This window comes from Lepidochelys kempii, chromosome 8, assembly GCF_965140285.1.
Source record: "Lepidochelys kempii isolate rLepKem1 chromosome 8, rLepKem1.hap1, whole genome shotgun sequence".
Taxonomy (NCBI): domain Eukaryota; kingdom Metazoa; phylum Chordata; order Testudines; family Cheloniidae; genus Lepidochelys; species Lepidochelys kempii.
The window spans coordinates 14,681,074-14,707,122 of record NC_136387.1 but is presented as its reverse complement, the minus strand read 5'-3'; the positions used below and the strand labels follow the sequence as shown (position 1 = coordinate 14,707,122).

Below are 26,049 nucleotides of genomic sequence, written 5' to 3'. Positions count from 1 at the left end.
TAAAGTGCTTTGAGATCTGCTGATGAAAACAGCTTTCTAAGACCTAGGTATTATTATAACTTCATTTGTTAAAACTCAAGTAACAAGTGAGCCCCTAACAATCAAACCCCTTATATTTAGTGATGCAGTATGCAGAAAACAGAAACATAACACCACCCCTATTGTTAGAGCTATTAAACACACCTATGCATCTATCACTACATTAAAAAGTAAATATACTGAACATCAAAATACAATGGCAGTAAAAAGTCCTATGGGATTCTGTTGTCATTCACAAACAGTGCAAAACTCTAACCTGAATGGATGTCTAACATGAATGAATTGTTGCTTCACATGATGAATTGGATACAAAGGCCACCTTTTCTGGGTTGGGCCATTTAGGAAGGGGCAGAGTGGGGAATTGGGGCTGGCAGGCCCTCTCTCAAGCCACTGCTGCTGCACACATTTAATTCCATTTTTATTACTATTGTCCAATTATACTCAACAAATGAGAATTTGAGGCAAGGATGACCACAAAAGAGTGCATCCTGACTGATCAGAAAGCACCATTTCAAAGTAGAATTGTTTATGTTCTTGAAGACAAGAAAAAACAATTATGATCTTTTGGGGGCATAACAGACCTTTAGGTCACACAGCATAGCTTCCCCCCGCCCATCTCTGGGCAAAGGAGGGAATGGGGGCAGGTTGGCAGGGGGAAGTCCGAACTGATTGGGACAGGGAATAGCCTTTCATTGCAAATATGAATCCAATCTATGGGTTGGGATTACAGTCTGTATCCCGAGAAGGGATTGGCTGATTCTGAAAATATCATAGTAAATACATTCAATTTATTGGCACAGCGCAACTGCCAAATATGCAACTGCACTAAAGTGCTCAAAAGACACTGAACACACAGGTTTCAGAGTAGCAGCCCTGTTAGTCTGTATCCGCAAAAAGAAAAAGAGGACTTGTGGCATTTTAGAGACTAACCAATTTATCTGAGCATAAGCTTTCCTGAGCTACAGCTCACATACGGTTAACAGTGCCACCTTCTGCCCAAAACCTAAACAACAAAAACAATACCACGTTTCCAAAGTATTGCAGAGTACCTCCCGCTAAATATTACGATCCATTATTTGCCGATAGTGGTTTTTCTTGCCCAGTCACACTACAATAGGTACTTAATTAATGCAGTACCAGAATTACTCACCACTACTGAAAATCAATAGGAGGCAGGTGGGTTGACGGTGGAAGTGGGGCTGTTGGGAAGAGTGAGGGGCGGGCTGGGTCTAGGCAAGGGGAGTTGTTAGAAGGCTGGATTTGGGAGAAGGTTCTTAGGGGGCTGGGTGGGAGTAGGATTTAAGGGAGTTCTTAGTGGGTCGGGTGAGGGCTGGATCTAGGGGAGGTGGGTTGCTAGGGCATTAGGTGGGGGGGGGCTCTCAGAAGAGGTGGGTTGTTAGGGGGCCGGATCTAGGACAGGAGTGGGTTTAGGGCATTGGGGGGGGGGGGCTCTCAGAAGAGGTGGGTTGTTAGGGGGCCGGATCTAGGACAGGAGTGGGTTTAGGGCATTAGGTGGGGGGGGGGGGCTCTCAGAAGAGGTGGGTTGTTAGGGGGCCGGATCTAGGACAGGAGTGGGTTTAGGGCATTAGGTGGGGGGGGGCTCTCAGAAGAGGTGGGTTGTTAGGGGGCCGGATCTAGGACAGGAGTGGGTTTAGGGCATTAGGTGGGGGGGTCTAGGGGAGGTGGTTGTTAGGGCGTTCGGGGGCTGGATCTAGGACAGGTGTGTCGGTGGAGGGCTGGATTTAAGGGTTTGTTAGGGGTGGACGGTCGATCTAGGAGAGGTGGGGTGTTGGGGGGGGATGGATCTAAGGCAGACGGGTCGTTGGAGGGGGCGGGGCCTAGAAGGAGATTGCTGGAGCGCTCGGCTCGGCAGCGGGGGCTGCGCGAGGCGGCAGGTGGGCGGAGCACGGCCCGCCGGCCGGCTGTGGCACTTGCCGGGAAGCGGATTGGTAGCTGGGGGAGGGGGCGGGGCGCATTGTGGGCGGGACTGAGGGGGCCGCGTTGGCCTATTGGGCAGCGACCGTTGCTTATAAAGGAGCTTCCCGGCTCCGTTTTCTTCAACGGCCGCCGGAGGGCGTTTTGTCCTGTGTGTGGGAGCCCTCTCGGGGGGAGAGTGGTTGCTGGGGTGGGAGGTGTGCGGTACCCCGTCTCCTGCCCCGGGGGAAGGGGAGCCTGAGTAGAATATGGCCTGAGGGGAGGGGGCTGTCCCTCCTGTGGTGAGTCAGGGGGTTGTCCCTGTCCCTGAAGTGGGCTAGGGGGATGGCCTTGGGGGAGGGAAGGGGAGTGCCCCTGGGGTGGGTAAAGGGGATGGCTTGGGGAAGAGCAGGGGGGTTCCCCTGCCCCTGGGGCAGGTTTTGGGGATGCCATAAAGCTCCTCCTGACTGTTCTGATTCTCTTCCCCCCTGCCCCATACTTGCTTGCAGGCACTGCTGGGAGGAGAAAGAAAAGAAGATGGAGTGGTTCAGGCTGCGTACCTATGCCCGACAGAGACCGAAGAATGCGTACTGCTCCTCCCCCCTACCTGGGGTGGCGCTATCAGGTCCCCAAGGCAGCAGAAAAGCCAGCACCCTCCAGCCCTGCTGCCGCCTCTTCCAGTCCCATGCCCAAAGTAAAAAGAAAAGGAGTACTTGTGGTACCTTAGAGACTAACCAATTTATTTGAGCATGAGCTTTCGTGAGCTACAGCATGCCCAAAGTAGTAACTGTTACTCAGTCTTGTCACCTCCTCTGAGTTTGCTTTAACATTCATGGGCACATTAGAAGTTTAACTGCCACTACAATGTGTGATAGGCAAAAATATAGCTTGAGGTTGGGTGGGCTTATCAAGATGCTGAGGGATAAGCTTATTAAGAGATGTTTACATGCCAGATCCCGGTAGTGCAGTATGGTGGGGAGGGGTTGTATGTATCCTCACTAGAGCCACACTGAGGCCCCTTTGTGGTGGTGTTACAGTGTAACTTGTGGAAGAGGTATTACCTGCTACCTTTCACCCTTCCCACATTAATTAGGGCAATGTGCCTCTCTCTAGATCCAATTTGACTTTATGTGCATTTTGGAGTTCTTGTTTAAATATAAACAATTTACTTCCAGAATAAAGGATGGCTAAACCAAGACAGTGAATGCTCTTCAAGTCTTGGAACCCTGATGTCCCCCTTTATATCCTATAATGGATTTCTTGTTCTTCAGGGTGCATTCCATTCGATAACATTAAATGCCAATAACTGATTTTCCCTCCTGCTTGACAGGTGGGATTTCAAGGCATATTTCTCACCACTCCATTCTGGGTCTTGCTTCCATATTGGGTCCAACAGTTTTAGGCTCTGATAGTTTGAGAGGTGCAAGGAGTGGCCTACATATCAGCTGTGTACATTCCTTGGCCACCGCTGCATCTTGTTTGTCATGTAACCTTCATGTTATGACTCTAACCTAATAAGAAAAGGGAAAATGTAGGCCCAAGTCCTGTCAAAATATAGATGCACATTGAAGTACTGTGCTTAAAAAAAAAAACAGTCAGATATACGTTGAATAAAAATGGCTCATCCTTATCGTCCCTAAGACAGTCCAAATGTTGTTAAATTGCTGTTTGATGTAAACAAGTTGATTTTACTTGGGATTTAAAAAGGAAAAACAGCTTGCTGGTCATGTGCTTCTGATGTATGTAACATCAAGGGTCAGTAGGCTGTAGAGAAGAAAGGGTGTCTTTGTGAGTTTTGAGTATGCCAAGCAGCAAGAGGCAGTGCATTTCAAGTGTGTGTTTGTGGGAGGGTTATCTGACAGGTAGGAAAGCGTAGTTAATAAAACTGTGCAGATAGGGAAACTGGGGATGCAGTGACTTGGTCACAAGGTGGAGGTGGACCTGGGAATAGAACCCAGCGGTCTTGATTTGCTCTCTCCTTTAATCAATAGCTCTTCTAGACTGATTTAAATAATTGTTTACTATTCATAGATATTTCCCATGGAGGGACATAATTTGTTTCCCTATGCCATCCAAGATGTGACCCTTCTTGAAACACATGACAAAACCCTTAATCACCAAGGAGAGGCACTTCAAAAACAGTTCATACTAATCCTCAGAAAAGAGAGGCTCCTTTGAGACTTGGCAGGAAGGGTCTAGCGACTTTAAAAATCTGTGTACAGACACTGACTACAGATAGAACTTAAACTGGAGGTCTTTGTGTGAGTTGCTTATATGAGGACAGATCATGATTTATCAAGATCAGCTGTTTCATTTCCCACAAAAGAATTATTAAGTTTCACTCATTTGAGAAGGAGACACTCTCTTTAAAAGGCAGCTTTTAAAACCCTGTGATTGGTTTCTGCCTTGACCCTGTTCTGCTGGTTCCCACTCTTATTTGCAGGAGCTGTTTCCGTTGCCTGAGCCACCTTGTACAATGGAATAGGTGCTGATAGCAGTCATGGAGAGGACCCATAGAGAGTTAATATGCTTATAAACTGTAAACATCTACACAAATCCAGAGGGAAAGGGCTTAGTAGGGGATGATTCTTGGCTCTGAATCCTGTCCAATCCCAAAATCCAGGGAGTCCCAGCCAGGGGCTGCTGCAGAGTGCTATGTAGTGATTGGTCTCAGTTCTATTTTCTCCCTTGTGAATAGGAAGAAATGTGCATGGAGGTGAAGCTTCGGACCCCTCTTTAAAATGATGAATTCATTAAGGAATGACCTTACATGTGTCTGAAAATAACATCTTACCTTATTAATGCTGAAATTATGTCTAATTTTTCAGGATTTATGTTGGCTGTTAGCTTTTTGTAATAGTCTCATCCCCCAAAAAATCCCTATATCCCCAAAATCCACAATGTAAAGCTAACTTGGTGATAAAATTGACTTATGTCAAATTGCACTGTAATGTTTGGGATGCAAGCAATGAAGCGTGGTGTTGATTTTTCTAAGTTTTCAGTATCAGGGATGTATGTAACATTCTCATTGGTAACCAATCCCTGTTAAAAAGACTTAAAAGACTTCTGATTTATAAATTCAGAGTTTATAATGGGTTAGTTATTAAAATTTAGTTGGACTCAAAACTTTTGCAAACCCCACAGAAAATGTCCCTTCCAAAAATTTTGATTCTGTTTTCCTGTGAAAGGGTCACACCCAGTGAGACTTGTCATACTCTGAACAGCCTGCTGTATTTCTTTAAGCCAGATGGTATGATTTGTCTCATTATATTAGTATGTGAGCAAACAAAGCACCTGCGGAGAAACAGCAAGGTAGGATCCTCGTTCAGAGTTTTACCCCAATACTGTAAACATATTAAAGATCGATGACTGTCTCTAAATAAGATTTTTAACTTGTCATTTGTCTTCTATGACCCTGCCCATAATAGATTAATTTTATAGTTTTGCTAATGGTAGTCTTAGTTCTAAATTTAAATATTCTCTTTTCTGTAGGTGTGAACGGAAATCCCAATCGGAAAGCCTTACCAAAAATCAAAGAAAACTCTGAAGTGACCAAAACAAACAACAGTTCATCTGATCAGAGGTCTGTGGTAACACACATTCAAATATACCACTATCCGTTACAATACTTAACTTCAGAGCTGCTTGTGCTAAATTCATAACTGTCTGATAAATGTTGGAGAGATGCCTACCAAATTCTGATAGCAGTTATCTATTGAACTATTTGACCACCGTCTAAAAGGCTGTTTTTAAGGACTTCCATAGAATGAGCTCTAATTTAACTTTTAAATTTAAAAATTGTAGAATGAGCTAAATTTTAGCATATGTAATGCAAGTGCAAACTTCATTTTGCTGTGTTCTTTTTCCAAACATAGTGATCAATTAAATGATGAGAAAATTACAGGTATGGAAGAAAATGAAGACATCAGGGAAAAAAGCACTATGCTGTTGAGGGTATGAACATTTTCTACTCCACCCCCCTTTACTAAATCTTAATTTTTATTGGTTGGTACTATTTGGTGGAAGGTAAGTTTTGGGGGGGGAGGAGCGGTGGGAGGGATGGAGTCCCTGTCTGCTGTAGGCTTAATTCTCCCCTTCTCTACAAAAGTATTACTCACTGCAAAGTCATTGGCAGTCACATGCATTTGTTTAGGGCTGAACTTGGCTTTATAGCTTTTTTTTGCACTGTGGGTTGCCAGAACAAAAACTGGTATATAACTGGTAAACATGCAGAAATACTATTACTAGCTGCTATCTGATCTTGGTCAAGTCATGTCAGGATTCTGCCTCAGTTTTTCCATCTGCAAAACTGGGATAATACTTATCTCAAAGCACTTCATAAAGGCGTTAACAAATCAGAAGTACTACATAATAGCTAGATAATGTCATTACAGCAAAAAAACACACTTTTTCTACAAAATCCTTTTTAGTTCAAACACATCCTATAAACTAAGTCCCATCACTTCTGACTGTAAAATGATTATCCTCAAATGTTACTGTAAAATTTATATTTGGGTGTTCCTTATTTACCTTCCATCAATTACTTCGATACCTGGGCCCTGATCATGCAAACATTCAGCTTTATGGATGTGAGTAGTCCCCTTGAGTTCTATAAGACTACTTGTGTGCGTTTCACAGCATCGGCATCATATTTGTGCAAATCAGTTTTACTTGTAAGCAAAAGTCAACTAGAAGGTGTGTGTGGTGTTCTCTTGCTTCATATATTTGCACTAGCCTTGCACTTCTTGCTTATGTAGAACTTCCCTTGATTGCAGAAGGCCTTCAATTGAAGCTTTATCCAAGCAATAAAATTAGGATAAAGCCAACTTTTACTAACAGTAGATTCAGAACAATAAGTCGGATGGCAATTTTGCTAATGATACATGCAAAACAGTAGGATACAACTATATTGGCTATGTGGTGCTGGCAGGTTTAATTGTCAGTTAACCTAAGTAACTTTTTTGCATAAATTTGTCATTCTCAAAACTTTTCTTTTGAATCCTTGATAATAAAAGAATAAATCTGATTACATCTCTTAATCTAGATTTGTTACTATTTTCGTCTGCATCTTCCCTTGTTAATTTTAGGAATCTCTGCATATCAACTCTGAAAGTAAAGAAAGTTTGAGAAACACTGAGACTACTTCAGGTGAGTACATTTTAGGCTATTAATATATAGAATATATACAACTTTAAAAATTGGAATTAAAGGACCATTCTATAAATATTGCTATTACAGAACAACTTTTAGATTTGACTTCTGCATTATTCCTGTACTAGCTCAGACTGCCCTACATTCAGAAAGTAGGGCTGTTGATAAATCAGTTAACTCACACGATTAACTCAAAAAAAAAAAGTAGCGCAGTTAATCGCAGTTTTAATCGCACTGTTCAACAATAGAATACCAATTGAAATTTATTAAATATTTTTAGATGTTTTTCTACATTTTCAAATATATTTATTTCAGTTATAACAGCGAGTACAAGTGTTGTATTATATTTGTATGGCAAATATTTGCATTGTAAAAATGATAAAACAGTATTTTTCAATTCACCTCATACAAATACCATAATACAAGCTCTTTATCGTGAAAGTGCAACTTACAAATGTAGATTTTTTTGTTATATAACTGCACTCAAAAACAAAACCATCTAAAACTTTAGAGCCTACAAGTCCACTCAGTCCTACTTTTTAGTCAACCAATTGCTAAGACAAACAAGTTTGTTTACATTTACAGGAGATAATACTGCCCGCTTCTTGTTTACAGTGTCACCTGAAAGTGAGAACAGGCGTTGGACAAGTTTAATACAAGTAGTTAGCACATTTCTATTTTTTTGCTCTTGTATTTAGCTGTGATGGGCTTGAGAACCTTTTCCAGACCTGACAAAGAGCTCTATATGACCTCGAAAGCTTGTCTTTCACCAACAGAAGGTGGCCCAATAAAAGATATTACCCTCACTCGTCTTGTCTCTTGAATATCCAGAGTCTGACATAGCTACAGCACTGCATATTACATTCAGAAAGTACGCGCTGTTTGAATCCAGGTTGGGTTTCTATTTCTGTTGATTCCAACGCGCGTTTGGTCAACTTTTGTTACAAAGTGCTTCTGAGTGGCTAATATATTTTACCTTCATTTATGAAGAGGACTCTCCTTACAAAATCGACACGTCTCAGAAAAGCCCTCTTTCTCTGTATTCTTAACTTTCCAGGAGCATATAGGAATGTATTCCTGTTAGTTACCGTTTGGCATTTTAATGATCAGTATTACTTGGCCTCTTAAGATTGGCTGTAGTTATCTGAGGTTTAGGTGGAAGAGTGGTCTATCCTCAACTATTTTTGTCTAATTTTTCCCTAATCTTTCCAGTTGCAATCTTCAGTTCAGTTATACCTCTGGTGTAGTCAAGTGTCCCAGACAACAGTATGATGGGAGACAAACCTAAAGTGATAGAATTCTAACCCTTGAACTTGAATAATGCCTTTTGGTGAGTCTCTAAGTGTACTAAAGAAGGCCAACCGAATATAACAGGATGATCTAAGCAGATAGCCATTATGCTGTCCCATGTGACCCAGAGGCAGTGCTAGCCCACTGGGGACCCTAAGCAGGAATATTTTTGATCCCCCAATGCAAAAGAAGCAAATAGGGGGCTCCCTTGAGCTACTTGGGGCCCTAAAAGCAATTGTTTAGCTGACTGGCCATATGCATAATTTGAAGTAGTTTTAAAGGCTGGCAGAAGTGGTTCCTTGGGGACTTTAGTACTAGCTGGAGATGCTGAGCACAGCATGCTCTGGCCACATCCCCATCCACCCCCAAAATGTGTCTGGGATAGGGTGGCCTGAGCAATGCACAGCAATTGGAATAGGGTCAGGATCTAGCCCAGATTTCTTTTAAAGTTTAGTCTGCTTATGCCTAGCACCAGCTCTGGCTATACCCAAGGGAATGGAGTCTCTTGTGTAACTAGCTTACTTCTGGGAGTTAATTATATAGAGAGGTTTTTAGGTGGATAATTGATAACATGTTTAAGCTCTGTGCCAGTCTCCAAAATGTCACTGGGAGGATTACCTAGCTACTCTAATAGATCTGTGTCCTTTGGCTAGAAGAACAGTTTTGAGTGAAGGCCTGTTAATCAGGGCTATCCCTACTTGTTGAAAAGTGCCATGGAATATTCAGATTCTACCTAGACTTCCATTAGACCCCTACCAGAAGGGATCTACTGTAGATTTAGTATCTCATTTAAAGGACAGTATATATGACTACACAGGGAGCTCTGCTGCAGTGTGAGCTTGTATAAGAGTCCCCTTTAAGTTGACCCTAACCTATGAGGTTCTTTCTCTGGAGAAGGAGGATGGATGAGTTGATCCACAACTAACTTCATGCACACATCAAGAGTTTCTCCAAATACCAAAAGACCTTACCATTCTTATGACAAGCTGCTAGCTGCTTATGGCCACATGTCTGATGGATTTTAACGTTCAAAACAAATCTGTCTGCATCTTGCAGCCCAAACCTTGTCATTTTTTAAAATGAATCTTGCATGAAATGAGTGAGATACCTACTTCCTTTAAAGAATAAAGATAAGCCAGGTTTTATTTTGCACTTTTGTGTTAAAATGTTGTATTTTAAAACTACCCATAATAATTGAAGATATTTAGCCAATTGCAGGATCAGAATTTATACCCTCACCTGATGGTCCATTGACAATGTTTCAACCATTTTTTCCTCTTAAATTATAGGAATGACTCTGCCTACAGGTGTCTCTACCTTTCTACTGAGCTGTTTGGACATGGATTCCAGTACAGAGTCTACTGATAGCATGAATAGTTGCCCATCACCTGAAATATTCAGGGATGAAGATAGTTTAGGTAAAATTTAATTTTCAAATTGGATTTTCAGCCTGATGTAGAAAGATATGATGGGTGTAGAAAGATGCATAGATATAGTTAATTATACTATTATATCTGAATATTTGTATCTTTCACTCCTTCGGTCAGATCTCTGGATTGAGCCAGGCTGTGCTCATTGCAGGATCTACAGGGGCTTGATCCTCCAATCTAGGGGCTGACTGGCCATATGCATAATTTGAAGTAGTTTTAAAGGCTGGCAGAAGTGGTTCCTTGGGGACTTTAGTACTAGCTGGAGATAGCTGAGCACAGCATGCTCTGGCCGCATCCCCATCCACCCCCAAAATGTGTCTGGGATAGGGTGGCCTGAGCAATGCACAGCAATTAAAATAGGGTCAGGAACTAGCCCAGATTTCTTTTAAAGTTCATGCTTCAGAGGGGTAGCCGTTTTGGTCTGGATCTGTAAAAGCAGCAAAGAATTCTGTGGCGCCTTATAAACTAACAGACGTATTGGAGCATGAGCTTTCGTGGGTGAATACCCACTTGGTTGGATGCATGTAGTGGAAATTTCCAGAGGCAGATATAAATATGCAAGCAAGAATTGGGCTAGGGATAACTAGGTTAGTTCAATCAGGGAGGATGAGGCCCTCTTCTTGCAGTTGAGGTGTGAACACCAAGGGAGGAGAAACTGCTTTTGTAGTTGGCGAGCCAAATCAGTCTTTGTTTAATCCTGAGCTGATGGTGTCAAATTTGCAAATGAACTGAAGCTCAGCAGTTTCTCTTTGAAGTCTCTGATACCTGGTATGGAAATTTCCACTACATGCATCCAACCAAGTGGGTATTCACCCACGAAAGCTCATGCTCCAATATGTCTGTTAGTCTATAAGGTGCCACAGGACTCTGCTGATTTTAAAGTTCATAATGTTTAATTAGGGACTAAAGCAGGTAAAGTTAGAATTTTAAAACAATCAAAGGGAAAGATATTTTGAACTTGCGTACAATAGAAAAGCATTTAACATATGCAACAAAACTTTACTTTTCTATGTATATGTACTCCTTTAAGGATGTCCTCTCTGACGGGTGTCAGTATTGGATAACAAAATAAAGACACTGAACATTTAAACATGGAGCACAATGTAAATGCTGAAAGATCCCCCTAGTTCTGGTGCATCCTGTTCCCTATATCATAGACACCGCATGTTGCCTTGATGCGCAAAGAAAATTTGTTGGACTGTTAATCATACTTGGTATTCACTATCCAGTTAGACTCATTCTGCCTTTCCACAGACCTTAGCTTTAAATGTTCAAAAGTCTGACCTTTTTTTGTGGGCATGAATTCATGTTCTTCAAGTGCTATTGGCCAGAATAAGCCTACAGATTGTGCCTTTTGACAGTCTAGGCCTAATGTTTTAAATGCTTCGAGATCATTGGATAAAAATTGCATTTGCAGTGTACGCTGATCTACTATATTGCATCAGAGATTTCAGCTGTGATTTATATTAAAAAACAAAGGAAATTATGGGTTTTTGCTTTTGCAAGGTATGTAGGGAAGAGATTGGCTGCAACAGCTGGCAGAGGACCTCTCACAATGCATTTCACCCTAAATGAGGGACTTATCTTTCAAACATCACAGGTCTATATTATACATTTGGTAAAGGAATTAACTACAGAGTGAAAGGCAACTTCCAACTATATCTTCTGTGTTCAGACAGAAATAATTCCAATCCTGAGGAATTTCTCAAATATAAGAATTCTACTCTCCTGGACACCAGCAAAGCAGTGACCATAGATAAGATGCTGCAGCTTTCAAATCTTTCAGAGATATTAGGTGACTTCTTTTTATATTAAATTATTTCAAATGCTTATTTCACTTTATTTAAAACTAAATAGAGTTCACTCTAGAAAGACCTTGTAAGTCTCTATGCTTTAGTTAATTCATTGGAAAGGCCCTTCTGCACTATAGTGAATAGCACCTCAAGATAATGTTCATGTTTATAATACACTTTATATAAATATTAATATGTAGTAGGATATCCTCTACCTTTCATAGCTATCTTTAAATTCAAACTTTCTTGTCTTTTAGAGACCATATCAGAGGGTCATCAAGACCAGTACTTTGGGAGGTAATCTTTAAAGCGGAGAATTTGACTTAATTTTTAATAAACCTACAAAGCACACGTATATCCTTAATTTGTCCCGTATATGCAAATTAATGACCTGATCTACAAATACTTGTGCACCTGCTTGATTTCAGTCTGAGCAGCCCCACTGGTTTAAGTGGGACTGATCAATTAAGATAAGTGGGTGAGTAAGTGTTTGAACGGTTGAGACAAATGTCTACTAAAACAAGCAAACTTCTTGGATTTTAAGTGGCTCCACTACACACTACCTAAATTTTTTGGTATTCTTCTGGATATATTTCACTATATAGTACTTGATTTTAGTTACTACTTTTTGCTTTCTGCAGTCTTTAAATTATAAAATCCCTTCATATTCTTAATCTACTTGATTTGATAAACTGTAGGTATTTGAATCATTTGGTCAGCTATTTTGTGTGGAAAAATTACATTACAAAAAAAGGTAACTGAACTCCTAAGCTGCTTTGATGAAAATGAAGAGGAAAGTTTAGAGCTATCTTATAATTAGTTTTCTGTAATTATTTTGCTGTCTAAATTTTAAGATACTTATAACAGAATTTTCATTTGTTATTATCAGAGAGTCACCATCAAAATGCAATAAAGATTCTTCTGAATTGATGAATGTTTCAACAATTGTAGCAGGTAAAACATGGCCTAAAATAGTTGTACTACTTGCAAATTAGTAGTCTATTAAATTTTTTTATTCCACTTTAAACTTATTTGGAGTCTGCTACCAGTTACACTGATTCCCAAAGAATTCTGTCTTACTAGATCCTATCAACCTAGTGACAGCCTAGCCCTCTACCTTGCAGAAAACCAATAAGGAACATTGCTATTCGAGACAGCAAGTCTTGGTAACACAGTTAATTGGATAACTGCTTACATTAATTTGCCACCTAATCTCCTCTGCCAGTGACTTCAGTGTGGTCTGAGAGATCTCAGCATGCAGGAAGGATTATTTTAGGGAATATAAAGACTGAGTGTACTGGAAGGAAAGGGCTCATAATAGCTAATATTGGTAGGGAAAGGGGTTTGACTTGTTGGTCTTACTGGCAGGGGGTAGGTGAGAAGCAGTTCCTTGCTTTTATTTTTCACTGTATTTAATATCTGGCAGAGACAAGTACCACTGAGGTTAAGTGCTTTTTAAAAAAAAACACCTGAACTATATAGTTCTTAAATCTCAGAAAAGCAGCTAAGAAGGTCTATTAAAAGTAAAATGTTCTGTTTTTAATAAACGGAATAGACTTTAAGATTAGAAGGGACCATCATTATCAACTAGTCTGACAGTCTGCACATTGTAGACCACAGAACCTCACCCACCTACTCCTGTAATAGATCCATAACCTCTGGTTGAGTTACTGAAGTCCTCTAATCATGATTTAAAGACTTAAAATTGTAGAGAATCCACCTATTAAACTACTTTAAATTTGCAAGTGATCAGTGCCCCATGCTTCAGAGGAAGGTGACCCCATGCCAGGGTCTCTGCCAATCTGATTCAGAAGAAAATTCTTCCTGACCCTGAGCATGTGGGCAAGCCCCACCAGCCAGACACCTGGGAAAGAATTTTCTGTAGTAACTCAGAGCCCTCCCCATCTGGTGTCGCATCACTGGTCATTGACTATATTTGCTGTTAGCAAATCTCTTGCTATCTATAACCAAAACCATAGAAACTTCCATTATCTTTTATATGAAACTTACAGCCCAGGTCTCCCTGTTAGAACCAGGCTTGTGCCTGACCTATTAGCTCTCTCAAAACCTGAGCCTTGCTATGAGCAGGAGAAGGGAGGGGGAAGGAACCTCTTTGTTAAAACTCCTTCCGTAAAAACTAGGTTTCATCCAGAACACAGTCAACTTTTACGAGAAACCAAACCCCCCTGTATACCAGTTAATCACATACAGTGTCCAATGAAAAAGGCAATTTCTTACCCTTCCCCAATAATTAAAAAAAAAAGTTTAATTTAGCCAGATACTAGACTGCTAATTCTTATATTTTGAGTCTTGTTTTTTTATTTTGTTTGTGGTATTTGAAGGTGAAGGCTCTTATTAATATCATGAGTGGCTCCTGGTAACTCAAATTCTGAATGAATTCCAACTAATTTTGCAGTTTTGGCCACGGTCCAAAAAATTGCTTAATTTTTTTCTGGTTAATTTGGGCTGAAAATATCAACACAGGCAGACCCCATCAGAGGCTGCTTCCTGACTTATATAGTGTTTGCTCTCTGCTCTGTGGTTTGTGTGCAAAGTTGGGCAGCAGCAGAGGGAGCAGTAGGGAGACAGGCGAGCAGGAAAAGCACTCTAAACTTCTCCCACCAAGGACTGAACCAGGAACAGAGCAAAATCAGGGAGCAAGAGAAGCAAACTCTGCATATGGATTGTGGCATGATCTGTGATTCTCTTTCAAGGGATAATTTACAATGTAGGGATGGAGAGCATCTATGCTCCTTTTCTCCAATAAACCAATTGTTTTCATCACAGGAAAACAAGTGTGTAAAATTGTGTCTACTATGGAAAACACTCCAGATATAAAAAGGAGTACATTCTCTTCATTACCTGCAAGACCAAAGAGACAGGTGAGGGTTTTAATGATTAATATACCTTGTTGTAATTTGAGCACCCATATATCACTAGGAGAACTAAAAAAAAGTGTAATATCTTGATGGGCCGTGTTTCCTAAATGTTTTTGAAGGCAATTATTTTTGCAGGTCTTTGGTAATGGTAAGTGTAAAGAACCTGGGAGATAGCTGTATCTTTTAGGTGTTCTAGCTTGCTGACTGTTACATGGGTACAAAGAATTAATTCAGTCCTGGGTAATTTTTGCACATCTGCAAGAATCCAAAGACAGTGGCTTTAGACCACCCTGATTACTGGTGCTTAACTGACAATACAGGTGTAAAAACCTTTTGTTGTTCTTTGCCTATCCAAAGGAGACATTACCATCTCTATCTTGAGACAGAGTAAGGGCTTTTAGAAAGTAGACACTGTTAAAAGCCTCAGACCTGAAGCTGACAGGCAGAGACAGTCTGCAGAGACTGTAAGCTGGCTTCCAGAGAAAGGGGGGAGCAGGCAGGATAAGTAGGCCTACCCAAATTTGAGGGAAATCTTAAGCTTAGGTCAGGCAATAAGGCATGTAGATACCTTGTTTTAACCCCTTTCACTGTGATTGCGATGTTCCTATGGATAAATAATGCTTGGTTTTGAAGAAACTGTTCCATGTCACTGCATCTACCTACTGTTCACAACTCCAAAAGGGAAGTCTAAGCAGGGTCCAAGCCCAGTTGGACCTTCTGAGGAAACATGGTTGGTAAACAGGAGTTGTAAGCAGATGACTCAACCTAAAGGTCATGGGATTCCGCTCTGAGAGTAGTGTAGGCACTTGGCCTATCACTTAAAAGGGGTGCCTCTGGAGAGACCGAGTGAGGGTCACTCTGGAACCATGGCTGGAAGTAATACTAGATTTGTGTACATTTTGAGGTAGGGAGTGTGTGTGTGTGTGTGTGTGTGTGTGTGCGCGCGCGCAGTGTCTAGCGCAACAGAGCCCTGATTGGGTGGCTAGGTGCTACTGCCTACATTGATTAATTTAACTGTGCTTAACTAGATCTAGGAGTGTGGTATAAGGCAATAATCTGACTCTTAAGAATCGATGTATTGTGCTATCCTTTTGTCTGGCACTTCAGATGGTGACAATGGGGGTCCACTTTATAATACAAAATATAATTGTTCATCTCATTATAGCTTGATAACCAAACTGCTAATCCTAAAAACATGAAGTGCCGAAAAAAAGTAAAATTCAGCAGTCTGTTAATGAGTGAGACATCTTCATGCCATCAGCTTGCATCTCCTGCAGAACGCATTTCAACTAAATCACATGAGTTGACAGCGGAAGTGCTGTCATCCAAACAACCAGACATTGAGATGGTAAGCATTTCTACTGTGCTGTTTACCCATGGAGGCTTAAAATGAGGAGTTCCCACAGATAAAAGAATTCCACTGGGCAATGATGGAAGCTGTGAAGGTTGATACAAAGCTGCAATCTCGAAATGACAAGTATCAGGCAAACTGAGTATATATTCACTTTGAAGCAGTGAAAGTTAGGCTTACATTTACATAGTCCATTTTCAGCCTTCCTTGTACACCCAGAACGCCCATTGATGCATAAGTGTCCTGAGTGCACAAGGCAAGCAGGATCAGGCCCTATATTGCTGAAAATGAATCTGGTTAGAGTATGTTATACTCATTTTGGTCTTGTGTATACTAATCTTCTGGTTGGTTAACATCTCCATTCTTTCATTAACAGTGGACGGAGTGCTAGTGTAGAATGCCAAGTGGCATCTTCACCACCTGCTCTGAGTAGTGTTAGAGTATGTAGTAAAGATTCCAGCAGCTGGTCTACACTAGTGCTTTGATCATTGGTAGTGCAACAGTTAGGAATTCTAACAAAAAGCTTGGTCTAGACCAGTGGTGGGCAACCTGTGGCCCATGGGCCGCATGCAGCCTGTCAGGGTAATCCACTTGTGGGCCGCAAGACAGTTTGTTTACATTGACCATCCACAGGCACGGCCGCCCGCAGCTCCCAGTTGCCGCAGTTTGCTGTTCCTGGCCAATGGGAGCTGCGGGAAGGCCTGTTGTATGGCCTTGAGGATTGTGTCTTATGCAGCAGTAGAAATTAGAGTGGAATTCAATGGGAGAAGAGTTAGGCCAGTGCTGTAATGCTTTGGAACAAATCAAATCTGCTGCATGCAACATGTCTGTCTCAGACACTATAAGTAAGGCTAAGATTATGTCACGGAATTCCATGACTTCCAGGGACCTCAGTGACTCTGGGGGCCCCGCAACTGATCAGCCTCCGCGAGCGGCAGGGGACCCTCGCGCAGTGGTGGGACGTCCTGCAACTGGCCAGCTGCCACAGCCGCCGGCGACCCCTGAACTGCCGAGCTGCCCCAAGTAGCTGGGGCCCCACCGCAGCTCCCAGTTGCCAGCAGTGGTAGCAGAGGAACCCCAGAGCTGCTCAGTGGCCATGGGCTCCCTGCAGCTCCCAGACACTGGAGCCGCTTGGGGGCAGCGGGCCCGCTGCAGTTCCTCAGCCTCCATCGCTAGCAGGCCCCCCTGCAGGGAAGTGGGGGGGACCCCCCAGCTCCAGTCCTGCAGGGCAGCAGGGGGACCCCTCCCAGCTACTAGACAATGGGGTCCCTACAGCTTCCAGCTGCTGTGGGATGGGGGCAGGATGCTGGACCCTCCTCCCTCCCCATTTTGTTAGGGATGTTTTTAGTAAAAGTCAGGAACAGGTCACAGCTTCCATGATTTTGTTTTTTGCCCGTGACCTGTCAATGACGTTTTTACGAAAAATATCCCTGAAAAATCGTAGCCTTAGCTATAAAACAAACAATCTAAAAGAAATGGGAACTTCCCTGGGAATGAACACTACTCTGCATGCTTCATGAAGACATCTGTAGCATAAAAAGCACAGCAAAGAGTTTGGGAAACTTCGAAAAATTTAGCCTGAGGAGAGGCAGCAAAAATAGTTGGTCACTTTCTCAGATCTCTACCTTTTTCATGGCTTTTGAAAAGAAATAGGCAAAAAATGTGCATAAAATCATTTACGTGTACGACTGGAAGGAATCTCAGTAGGTCATCTAATCCCATTCTCTGCACTCAAGGCAGGACTAAGTAATAATTAGACCATTCCTGACAGGTGTTTGTCTAACATGTTCTTAAAATCTCCAGTGATGGAGATTCCACATCCTCTCCAGGCAATTTGTTCCAGTGCTTAACTATCCTGACTTTTACGAAGTTTTTCCTAAAGTCTAACCTAAACCTCCCTTGCTGCAATTTAAGCCCATTGCTTCTTGTCCTGTCCTGTCAGATTATGGAGAACAATTTTTCACCCTTCTCCTTGTTACAATCTTTTATGTACTTAAAAACCTTTATGTCCCCCTCCCTCAGTCTTCTCTTCTCCATATTAAAACCAATTTTTTCAATCTTTCCTCACAAGTCATGTTTTTCTAGACCTTTAATCATTTTTGTGGCTCTCATCCGAACTCTCTAATTTGTCCACATCATTCCTGAAATGTGGCACCTAGAACTGGACACAATACTGCAGCTGAGGCCTTATGAGCACAGAGTAGAGTAGAGGAATTATTTCTTGTATCTTGTTTACAACACTCTTGCTGATGATACTTCCTAGAATGTTTGCTTTTTTTGACAGTGTTAGAGACTCCTATTTAGCTTGTGATGCACTACAACCCCCAGATCCCTCTTTGCAGTACTCCCTCCTAGGAAGACACTTCCTATTTTGTTATGTATGTAATTGTTCCTTCCTAAATGGAATACTTTGCATTTGTCCTTATTGAATTTCATCCTATTTACTTCAGACCATATCTCCAGTTCATGCAGATCATTTTGAATCCTAACCTCCAAAGCACTTGCAACTGCTCACAGCTTGGTATCATCCACAAACTTTGTAAGTGTACTCTATTCCATTACCCAAATCATTTATGAAGATATTGAACAGAACTGGACCCAGGACCTATCCCTCCAGGACCCCACTTAATATGCCCTTCCAGCTTGACTGTGAACCACTGATAACTACTCTCTGGAAATGGTTTTCCAACCAGTCATGCACCCACTCCATCTAGGCTATATTTATTAGGAGGTCATGTGAGACCGTATCAAAAGCCTTATGAAAGTCGAGATCTATTACATCTACCACTGACCCCCTATGCACAAGGCTTGTTACCCTGTCAAAGAAAGCTATTAGGGTAGTTTGAAATGATTTGTTCTTGACAAATCCATGTTGACTGTTACTTATCATGTTATCTTCTAGGTGTCTAGAAATTGATTGCTTGATTATTTGCTCCATTTTCTTTCTGGATACTGAAGTTGAGCTGACTGGTCTGTAATTCCCCAGATTGTCCTTAATTCCCTTTTTATAGATTGGTACTATGGTTGCCCTCTTCCAGTCCTCTGGAATCTCTCCCATCTTCCATGAGCTTTCAAAGATAACCACTAATAGTTTGCATAGCTCCTCGAGTATTCTAGGATGTATGTCTTCAAGCCCTGCAGACTAAAAGACATCTAACTTGTCTAAGTCATTTTTAACTTTCCCCCTATTTTAGCCTCTGTTCCTACCTCATTTTTGCTGGCTTTCACTGTTAGATGTCTGATCACTACTAAGCTTTTTGGTGAAAACTGAAACAAAAAAGTCGTTAGCACTTCCACCATTTCCACATTTTCTGTTATCTTCCCCCCTTTCCTCCATACTGAGTTTGAGTCACAAAAACAAAGTATGTGTGTGGGGGAGACCCTACAAATGACTTATCAGCCTCGGGCCTCTGAATGCTGGTTTTTGGATCACTTTGTGTATTGTATGTTTCTTCTTTCTTCAGTATGTTTAGGCTCTTCCAACTATTAAATTCCAAAACAAATCAGACTTTCTGAATTATGCCTTACTCAAAACTGAAAGCCTGAATAATACATGTTCAGAGGATTTTCACCCTCCACAGTAAGTGATTGCAGAATTAATATGGCAGAATTCATATGAAGTGGAATTCGTATGGCTGCAGAAAATCAAAATAAGTCACAAGTCTGGATTTTTAAAAATGATCAGATTCCCTCAAGGGCAAATACATTAAACTAAATTAATTCTGAAAGTTGTGGGGGGATATGAAGTGGATTGCTTTGGAGACAAAACTAGTTAGTGTCACTGACAACTAGTATCTTCTATCTTGTTTCCTAATTCAGAATGATTTGGAGAATACAGGGAAGAGATATAATTGCTATCAGACCACTAGACAGGGAAGAAGTGTCTAATCTATCCATCTGAGGGTGGGCTTGAGGAGTAAACTCTCATCCCTTTATGCTGCAGTAAACTGATTCCATGCCTTCATTTAAAGAATACAAGAACAAAAGTAACAAGAATGTAGGATAAACTGTAACTTTACCTTTTAGATCAGTTTCTTAAAATTTTAATAGAATCCCAGAATATACCATTTTGTACAAAGGGAATAGAATAAGACCCCAAATTACTAATGAAGGAAATTGCCAAGAGTATTTTTGATGTTTACATGCTCTTGTATTTCTAAATAGGAAATGAATTCTAAAGTATTGATCGCAGAAAAAAATAGACAATTGCTAACAAGCACAGCATACTTTCAGCCAGAAGAATTAGAGGTGAGATGAACATACAAAACACTACTGGGTACTATCTTTTTTTAATATGGTAAAACAGTTGAGTTAAAGTTGATCTTTTTTATAAATTGAGACTGTTTAGGAATAAATTAGATGTACAATTTGTACGCCTCACTTATGCATGCAATTACCTGATTTGTGACACATTTTTAAGTTACAAACTATTGTGCAGCAAATCCAGTCAACTGGATGTTTCTTAGAATACCTACTTGTTAAAATTGAATGTTTGATTTTTAAAATGATTTTATATAGTTAAATGAACACCTTACAGCTTTATTTGCACCAACATATTTCAAAAATGTTTGTTAAAAACAAATGCCACCTATATTTAAATTGTATTTTAAAAACCTTTAATTCCTTAGATTAATGCATTAGTTTTTATCTTTGTGCAGGACACATGAGATGAATTCAGACAAAACAAACTGCACAGTTTTAGAGAGAGATGCTCCTTCAATAGGAAGACTCCATAATATGGAACCAAATTATTCAGAAGGAAGATGTACTGGCTCTCTCCAGTATTGTGTGTTGATTATAATACATCAAGCTTTTTCTGTTGAACCTGCTTTGGATACTCAAATTTATTAACCCTAACAAGCCACGTGAGACATATTAACATTATTCCCATTTTATACGTGCAGATACTAAATCAGAGCATAAAGATTTCCACACTGCAGCTGGGAGGGAGACCCAGCCCCGATACAGACTGCTTGCACAAGCATGCTAAAAATAGCATCGAGGATGTTGTGGCACTGGCTGAGGCTTGGGCTAGACACCTGCGCTCAGACCCAGGGGATTGGGTGGGTTTGAGCCCAGAAGGCTAGCCTGAGCTTCTTTCAATGCCGCAACATCCACACTGTTGTTTTCAGTGCACTACCATGAGCCCCTCTATTGCAAGTCTGTCTACCCGGGCTGGGAGACTCCCTTCCAGCTGCAGTGTAAGACATATCCTAAATGATTTACCCAAGGTGACTCTTCAGTGATTTGGGAGTTCTCTCAATACAGGCCATCTCTCATTTAGGAGCTAGCCAATTTGAATTTAGTTTTGTTTATTACCTTACCAGTAAATCAGCTGAATTTTAAGTACATATTACTGATATTGCTTATATTTTGGTTGAGGTGTAGTTTAACTTGTCACCAGTGCACAAGGCCTCTTTTGGTGAAGACTTATTCCTAAATTCAACGGGTCCATATGTAAACTCAGAAGAAATTGTTCCTTCATCTTTGAGTTCAGAAGAAAAAATTTATCAGGTTGTAATCTTGAGATGTATATATATTTTTTTAGCCCTAGCCTAATAGTTTCATGATAGAATGCATTAAGAGTATTATAATAATATACACAGTTGACTAGAACTTAATGATAAAAATATTTAAATGCTTGACTTTAAAAGTGTCTTGAATATTTTGAGAACTGTTGCTATAGTATTTAATTAAATGTACAAGAGTAATCTTAGTTTAATATTCTGTAGTAATATCCTTGATATCTGTGATCTCTAATGGCTCTATTCCTCCCTCTTTGTACAAACTCCTTCTGATATCAAGACCTTCCCTTAAAGAAGGTGTGTGAGAAGATCACTTACATGCCAATAGCTGTTATATAACTGGAGTTGCTTCACTCTTCTTTTCAGTCTCTGCATAACAAAGAAACACAAAACAAGAAATCAAATACAAAAAACAAAGAAATCTGCTCTATTATTAAAACGTCACCAGGGCTTAGGGTCTCCATGGTTCACCGAACTCCAGTAAACAGAAACACATTGCATCCCCCTGAAGGAATACCTGAAGGTAACAGAATATAGAAAATTGTTTCATATGCAAATGATAGAAATACTTGCTTGAGCATGGGAGTTGTAGTTTCTTTAAAACACACACCCCTGCATCTGAGAGATGGAAAAATTATAATAAAGTGGTGCAACAGAGAAGCATAGATGTTCTCCGTAAGATTCGAAGAGGAAAGCTGTCATTTTATTGAGCTTCCCAAATGAAACACCTTTCACACTTGTGTAGTGAAATCACTGTGCATTATAGGGAGCGTGTTCAAGAAATTTCCCGAAACTCTAACTGGAGCCTATCCTCCATGTGAGGGCCACAGATAGTTGCAGTTTCTGCATTTGCTTGTCCACAGAGATTACATGGGTCCTTTTGGTCACCCCCAAAAGGACAGGAAGGAGGTATTAAAATAGGACCTACACAACTTATCAAGGCATTGATCTTCTACCACACCTTTGTTTTGCAAATGCTAACAGCCTCACTTACCCACTTTTCTGATGCTTCAGGTACCTCTGTACTTTAGGCCCATGCTGCCCTATGGTTGGGAATAAAACTCTGTGTCAATATTTATGAAGCTGCCACCATATCTTTTCTAAATCCTTCCTTAAAACCCACCTTTGCCATGATGCTGACAAATCATACCCTGGAATTGGTTAGGCTAGTGGCCAGCTGAGGCTTTTAGTTTTCTGCTAAACATTGCCCATTTTGTTGCATCTTCCTCTTCCATCCCAGTTGTTATCTTGTTGAGCCCTATAACTTGTTTGAATAAATCAGATCTTCCAGAAAGGCATCCAGTCTTTATTTGAAGACTTTTACAAGATGGCGCATCCACCACTTCTCTTGATAGTTTGTTCCAATGGTTAATTGCCCTCCCTGTTAAATATTTGTGCCTTATTTCTCCTTTGAATTTGTCTGGCTTCAGCTTTCAGCCACTGGTTCTTGTTTTGCCTTTTCCCTGCTAGATTAGTGCTCTTAAGTAACTGGTATTTTCTCACCATGAAGGTACTTAGACACTAATCAAGTCACCTCTCGGTATCCTTTCCGATAGGATGAATGGTTTCCCCCTCTATGGCATTTTCTCCAGCCCACAAACAATTTTTGTGGCTCCCTTCCCTATTTTTCCAACATCCTGTTTAAAACATGAACACCAGAACTGGATGTAGTATTCCAGTATTGGTCTCACTAATACTGTAAACTTTTCATTTGCAGATTTCTTAGCATGCCTCTGGATGGCATGTCTCTACTTAGTAGTTAAGTTTAAGACATTCTTCTAGTTTTAAGAATGTTATTTCTTTCAAGAACTTTTTCAGAAAAACTATTTACAGCTAGTTGGCCATTTAGACTATGGCATTATTTAGCTTCAACCCAGAGACGAGACACTAGCACAAAATGGCTCATGGGCGTTTTTAATGCAAAAGATATTGTTTACATTTTACCATATTAAAAGAATACATAGATCATCTAGAATATAGGTTAAGTGCTTTTCAAAATGTGTCAAAATTATCAATAGCTACTCCTCTGTATAATGACAGGTTTCAGAGTAACAGCCGTGTTAGTCTGTACTCGCAAAAAGAAAAGGAGTACTTGTGGCACCTTAGAGACTAACCAATTTATTTGAGCATTTTGAAAATGAGCATATTGAAAGCTCATGCTCAAATTGGTTAGTCTCTAAGGTGCCACAAGTACTTCTTTCCTCTGTATAGATATAGGAGTACAGTGACAAGGGAGTGTTCTCTTTTCATCTTGTGCACAATGGCATTAGAAAAATGCAGAACCTATTCCAAAATAACTGGTAGTAAGTAACTAAAATAAACATTGGTTCAGGAATAATGGGACACTTGTAAAACATAATGTGATCCAATTCTAAATCAAGATGTACACATATTTATAAAGTATTACAAAATGCTTATTCATGAGCAGAAGGGGAATTCAGAGCTTCTTTGCTGTTCTAGTTTTTTGAGCTCTTTCTCATAGCAGAAGCGTTAGCAAGATGGTAGGCTGGGTTTGCATGTAGCCTTTACCTTGAAATCGGAAATCAAATTCCGATCAGGTCACAAGTAGACTCATGAAATCTTTTTAAAATATCCACCGTCCATTATAAACTCATTTAATCTTCCTGGGGGGAGGTGGTAGAAATTAGAGGTTCTTGGCTACCTTACAGTGGGCTTGATCCTGCAATGGACTGAGAACTCTGGCCCTAGCCCAGCAAAGACATGCTTACCATCAAGCATAAGAATATTCCCATTTAAATTAAGGCATTAAGCATATGCTTAAAATTAACCACGTGTGACTAACTGCACTGATTTCAATGGAAATATGCTTATGTTTAAAATTAAGCATGTGCCTAAGTTTTCCTGGATTGGGGTCAGTGTGTTCAGTAGCTTGTAGAATTGAGCCTCGTACGTACATTTCCCATAATACCCTACTTTCCGGATTATTTTGAACGGATTATCCAGTTTTTTCATATTGTAGCTCTGGCATGTTATAGAACTCCTCTATTGAAATGTTTCAAATTATAAACACTGCATTGGAAAACTCTTCTTTTTGAGAAAGTACTGTGCAGTACATAAGACTTGGAGAACTGAATGTTTAAACTTAGGTTCTCAAAAGTACTGAGCACTTAAGAGCTCCTATTAACTTAAAAGTTTGAGACTGATATTTAACTTTACGTAATTGTTACATTTAATGCATTAAGTGAAACTAATTTACTAAAAACTTATGCTACTGGTATTTAATCTGTCAAATTTCTAATAGCTGTACAAAAATGTTTAAATCCCATTTGTTTTTGTTCCTCTTTCTGCATATATTTTCCCCTCTGTATACGCTCTACTTCCACTTCATCTATTTCTGTGATCCTCCTTCACCCCCTTTAAATTTCACTTGTGGAGGATCTGATCATAGTTCTGTAGAGTAGATGTCAATTCATTTGGGGTATTCTGTGTGCAGAATGGTTCCAAGTTCAGTCCTCTGGTAAGTATGTAAAAGGCAAACTTAAGGTATTAAACTCAAAATACTGTTAACTCTCTGTAAGCATGTCTTTTCAGGCATTTGTCTTGTTAAGCTATCAGAAACATGGGTACACCTAAAGAATTCCTAGAACCATATCCTGAAATTCATTTCCATGGAATTGTCACGCACATACATTTCTGCATATACTGGCAATCCCTGAGAAATACTTTATTGTATGTAGACAATAGCCACTTACTAATAAGAGCAGGATCAGGACAGTACTCCTTATCTGTAACTTTTAGGGGGAAAATGTCTGCAGAACAAATAGCTGCACAAATTTTAAATACTGTTATCCCGAGGGTCACCAGATGGCGCAGTTGCACATAGTCTTACAAGGTCTCATTAGTGAGAGTACTGTTCTTTCTCTGAAGAAATACTTTTTGACATTTCTTTTTAGAGGAGCCGTGGCAAGAAGTAAAAGTGAGTTTGCTCTGTTCCTTAATCTTTCTAACTAGTCAGCTCTTGAAACAGTTGCTTCCTGGGAATCTGTTTTGGCTGAGATTTTTGAGAGGGGATTGCTGGCATGCCGTGACCACCTCTGTCAAGGGCTGGGGTATATAATGTAAAATAAACAAGTTGTATTAAGAATATACCCAAACTTTGCATTGCTGATTTCTCCTCTAACAGGAAGCTGACCTGTAAGGCCCTGGTACCTGCTACCACTCAGCAGAGGGCTGACTATACATACCAGTTATGCCACAGACTAACTAAAGAATTTTAGACTGATATATTCTAGAGAGAGAGTTTTTACATGTATGATAAACTTTTACCCTTACATTATTTTTCAGATGTTATTACAAGTACCAAAAACTGGGTCTACAGTGACCATGGATGAGCTCTTTGGTTTTCTTCAGGAGTCAAATGAAAGAGTTAAAGGTCCCACTGTAAGGGGCAGAAGTATATGATCACAATATAGAAGAGGAGGCTCACAGAAGTGTAACCTGCATTGTATAGTGTAGTCCATTATCTACAGATGTCAGTTGTTGAGGCATTTGAAATAGCGTGTTCACACATGCCTTGCAGGAAGTTCTTAATGATTTGTTTAAAAAAAATTGTACAAATAAGTGATATTTCAACTCGGGCAGTGTTCTGTAGGTGCACCATATATTCGATTAATCTATATTCAATTAATTGAAAGAATATGCATGGAGGGATGGGTG

The 26,049-nt window shown here is 40.3% G+C and overlaps 1 protein-coding gene and 1 long non-coding RNA gene across 2 annotated transcripts; one reads left to right on the top strand and one right to left on the bottom strand.

Moving 5' to 3' along the window:
- Positions 1-2,067: 2,067 nt before the first annotated feature.
- MEIKIN (meiotic kinetochore factor) lies at positions 2,068-26,049 on the top strand. The gene is made up of 15 exons (XM_073355633.2): positions 2,068-2,255; positions 2,463-2,647; positions 5,446-5,536; positions 5,829-5,907; positions 7,041-7,101; positions 9,684-9,812; positions 11,425-11,619; positions 11,875-11,914; positions 12,507-12,571; positions 14,405-14,499; positions 15,662-15,844; positions 20,012-20,095; positions 21,236-21,361; positions 21,739-21,895; positions 25,678-26,049. The coding sequence occupies exons 2-15, from the start codon at positions 2,491-2,493 to the stop codon at positions 25,722-25,724; spliced, it is 1,509 nt and encodes a 502-aa protein (XP_073211734.2). The 5' UTR covers positions 2,068-2,255; positions 2,463-2,490; the 3' UTR covers positions 25,725-26,049.
- LOC140915633 (uncharacterized) lies at positions 6,973-22,417 on the bottom strand. Its single transcript, XR_012160223.1, has 3 exons — positions 22,367-22,417; positions 21,691-21,741; positions 6,973-7,059 (listed from the first exon to the last, which is right to left on the bottom strand). It is a non-coding gene; the product is annotated as an uncharacterized LOC140915633 (long non-coding RNA).

Bases quoted from the DNA above. Each gene is read 5' to 3' on its own strand.
- MEIKIN (XM_073355633.2), top strand. From the start codon at position 2,491: ATGGAGTGGTTCAGGCTGCGTACCTATGCCCGACAGAGACCGAAGAAT. The intron at 11,620-11,874 runs GTGACTTCTTTT...CTTGTCTTTTAG, and splicing joins AAATCTTTCAGAGATATTAG to AGACCATATCAGAGGGTCAT. The intron at 12,572-14,404 runs GTAAAACATGGC...TTTTCATCACAG, and splicing joins TGTTTCAACAATTGTAGCAG to GAAAACAAGTGTGTAAAATT.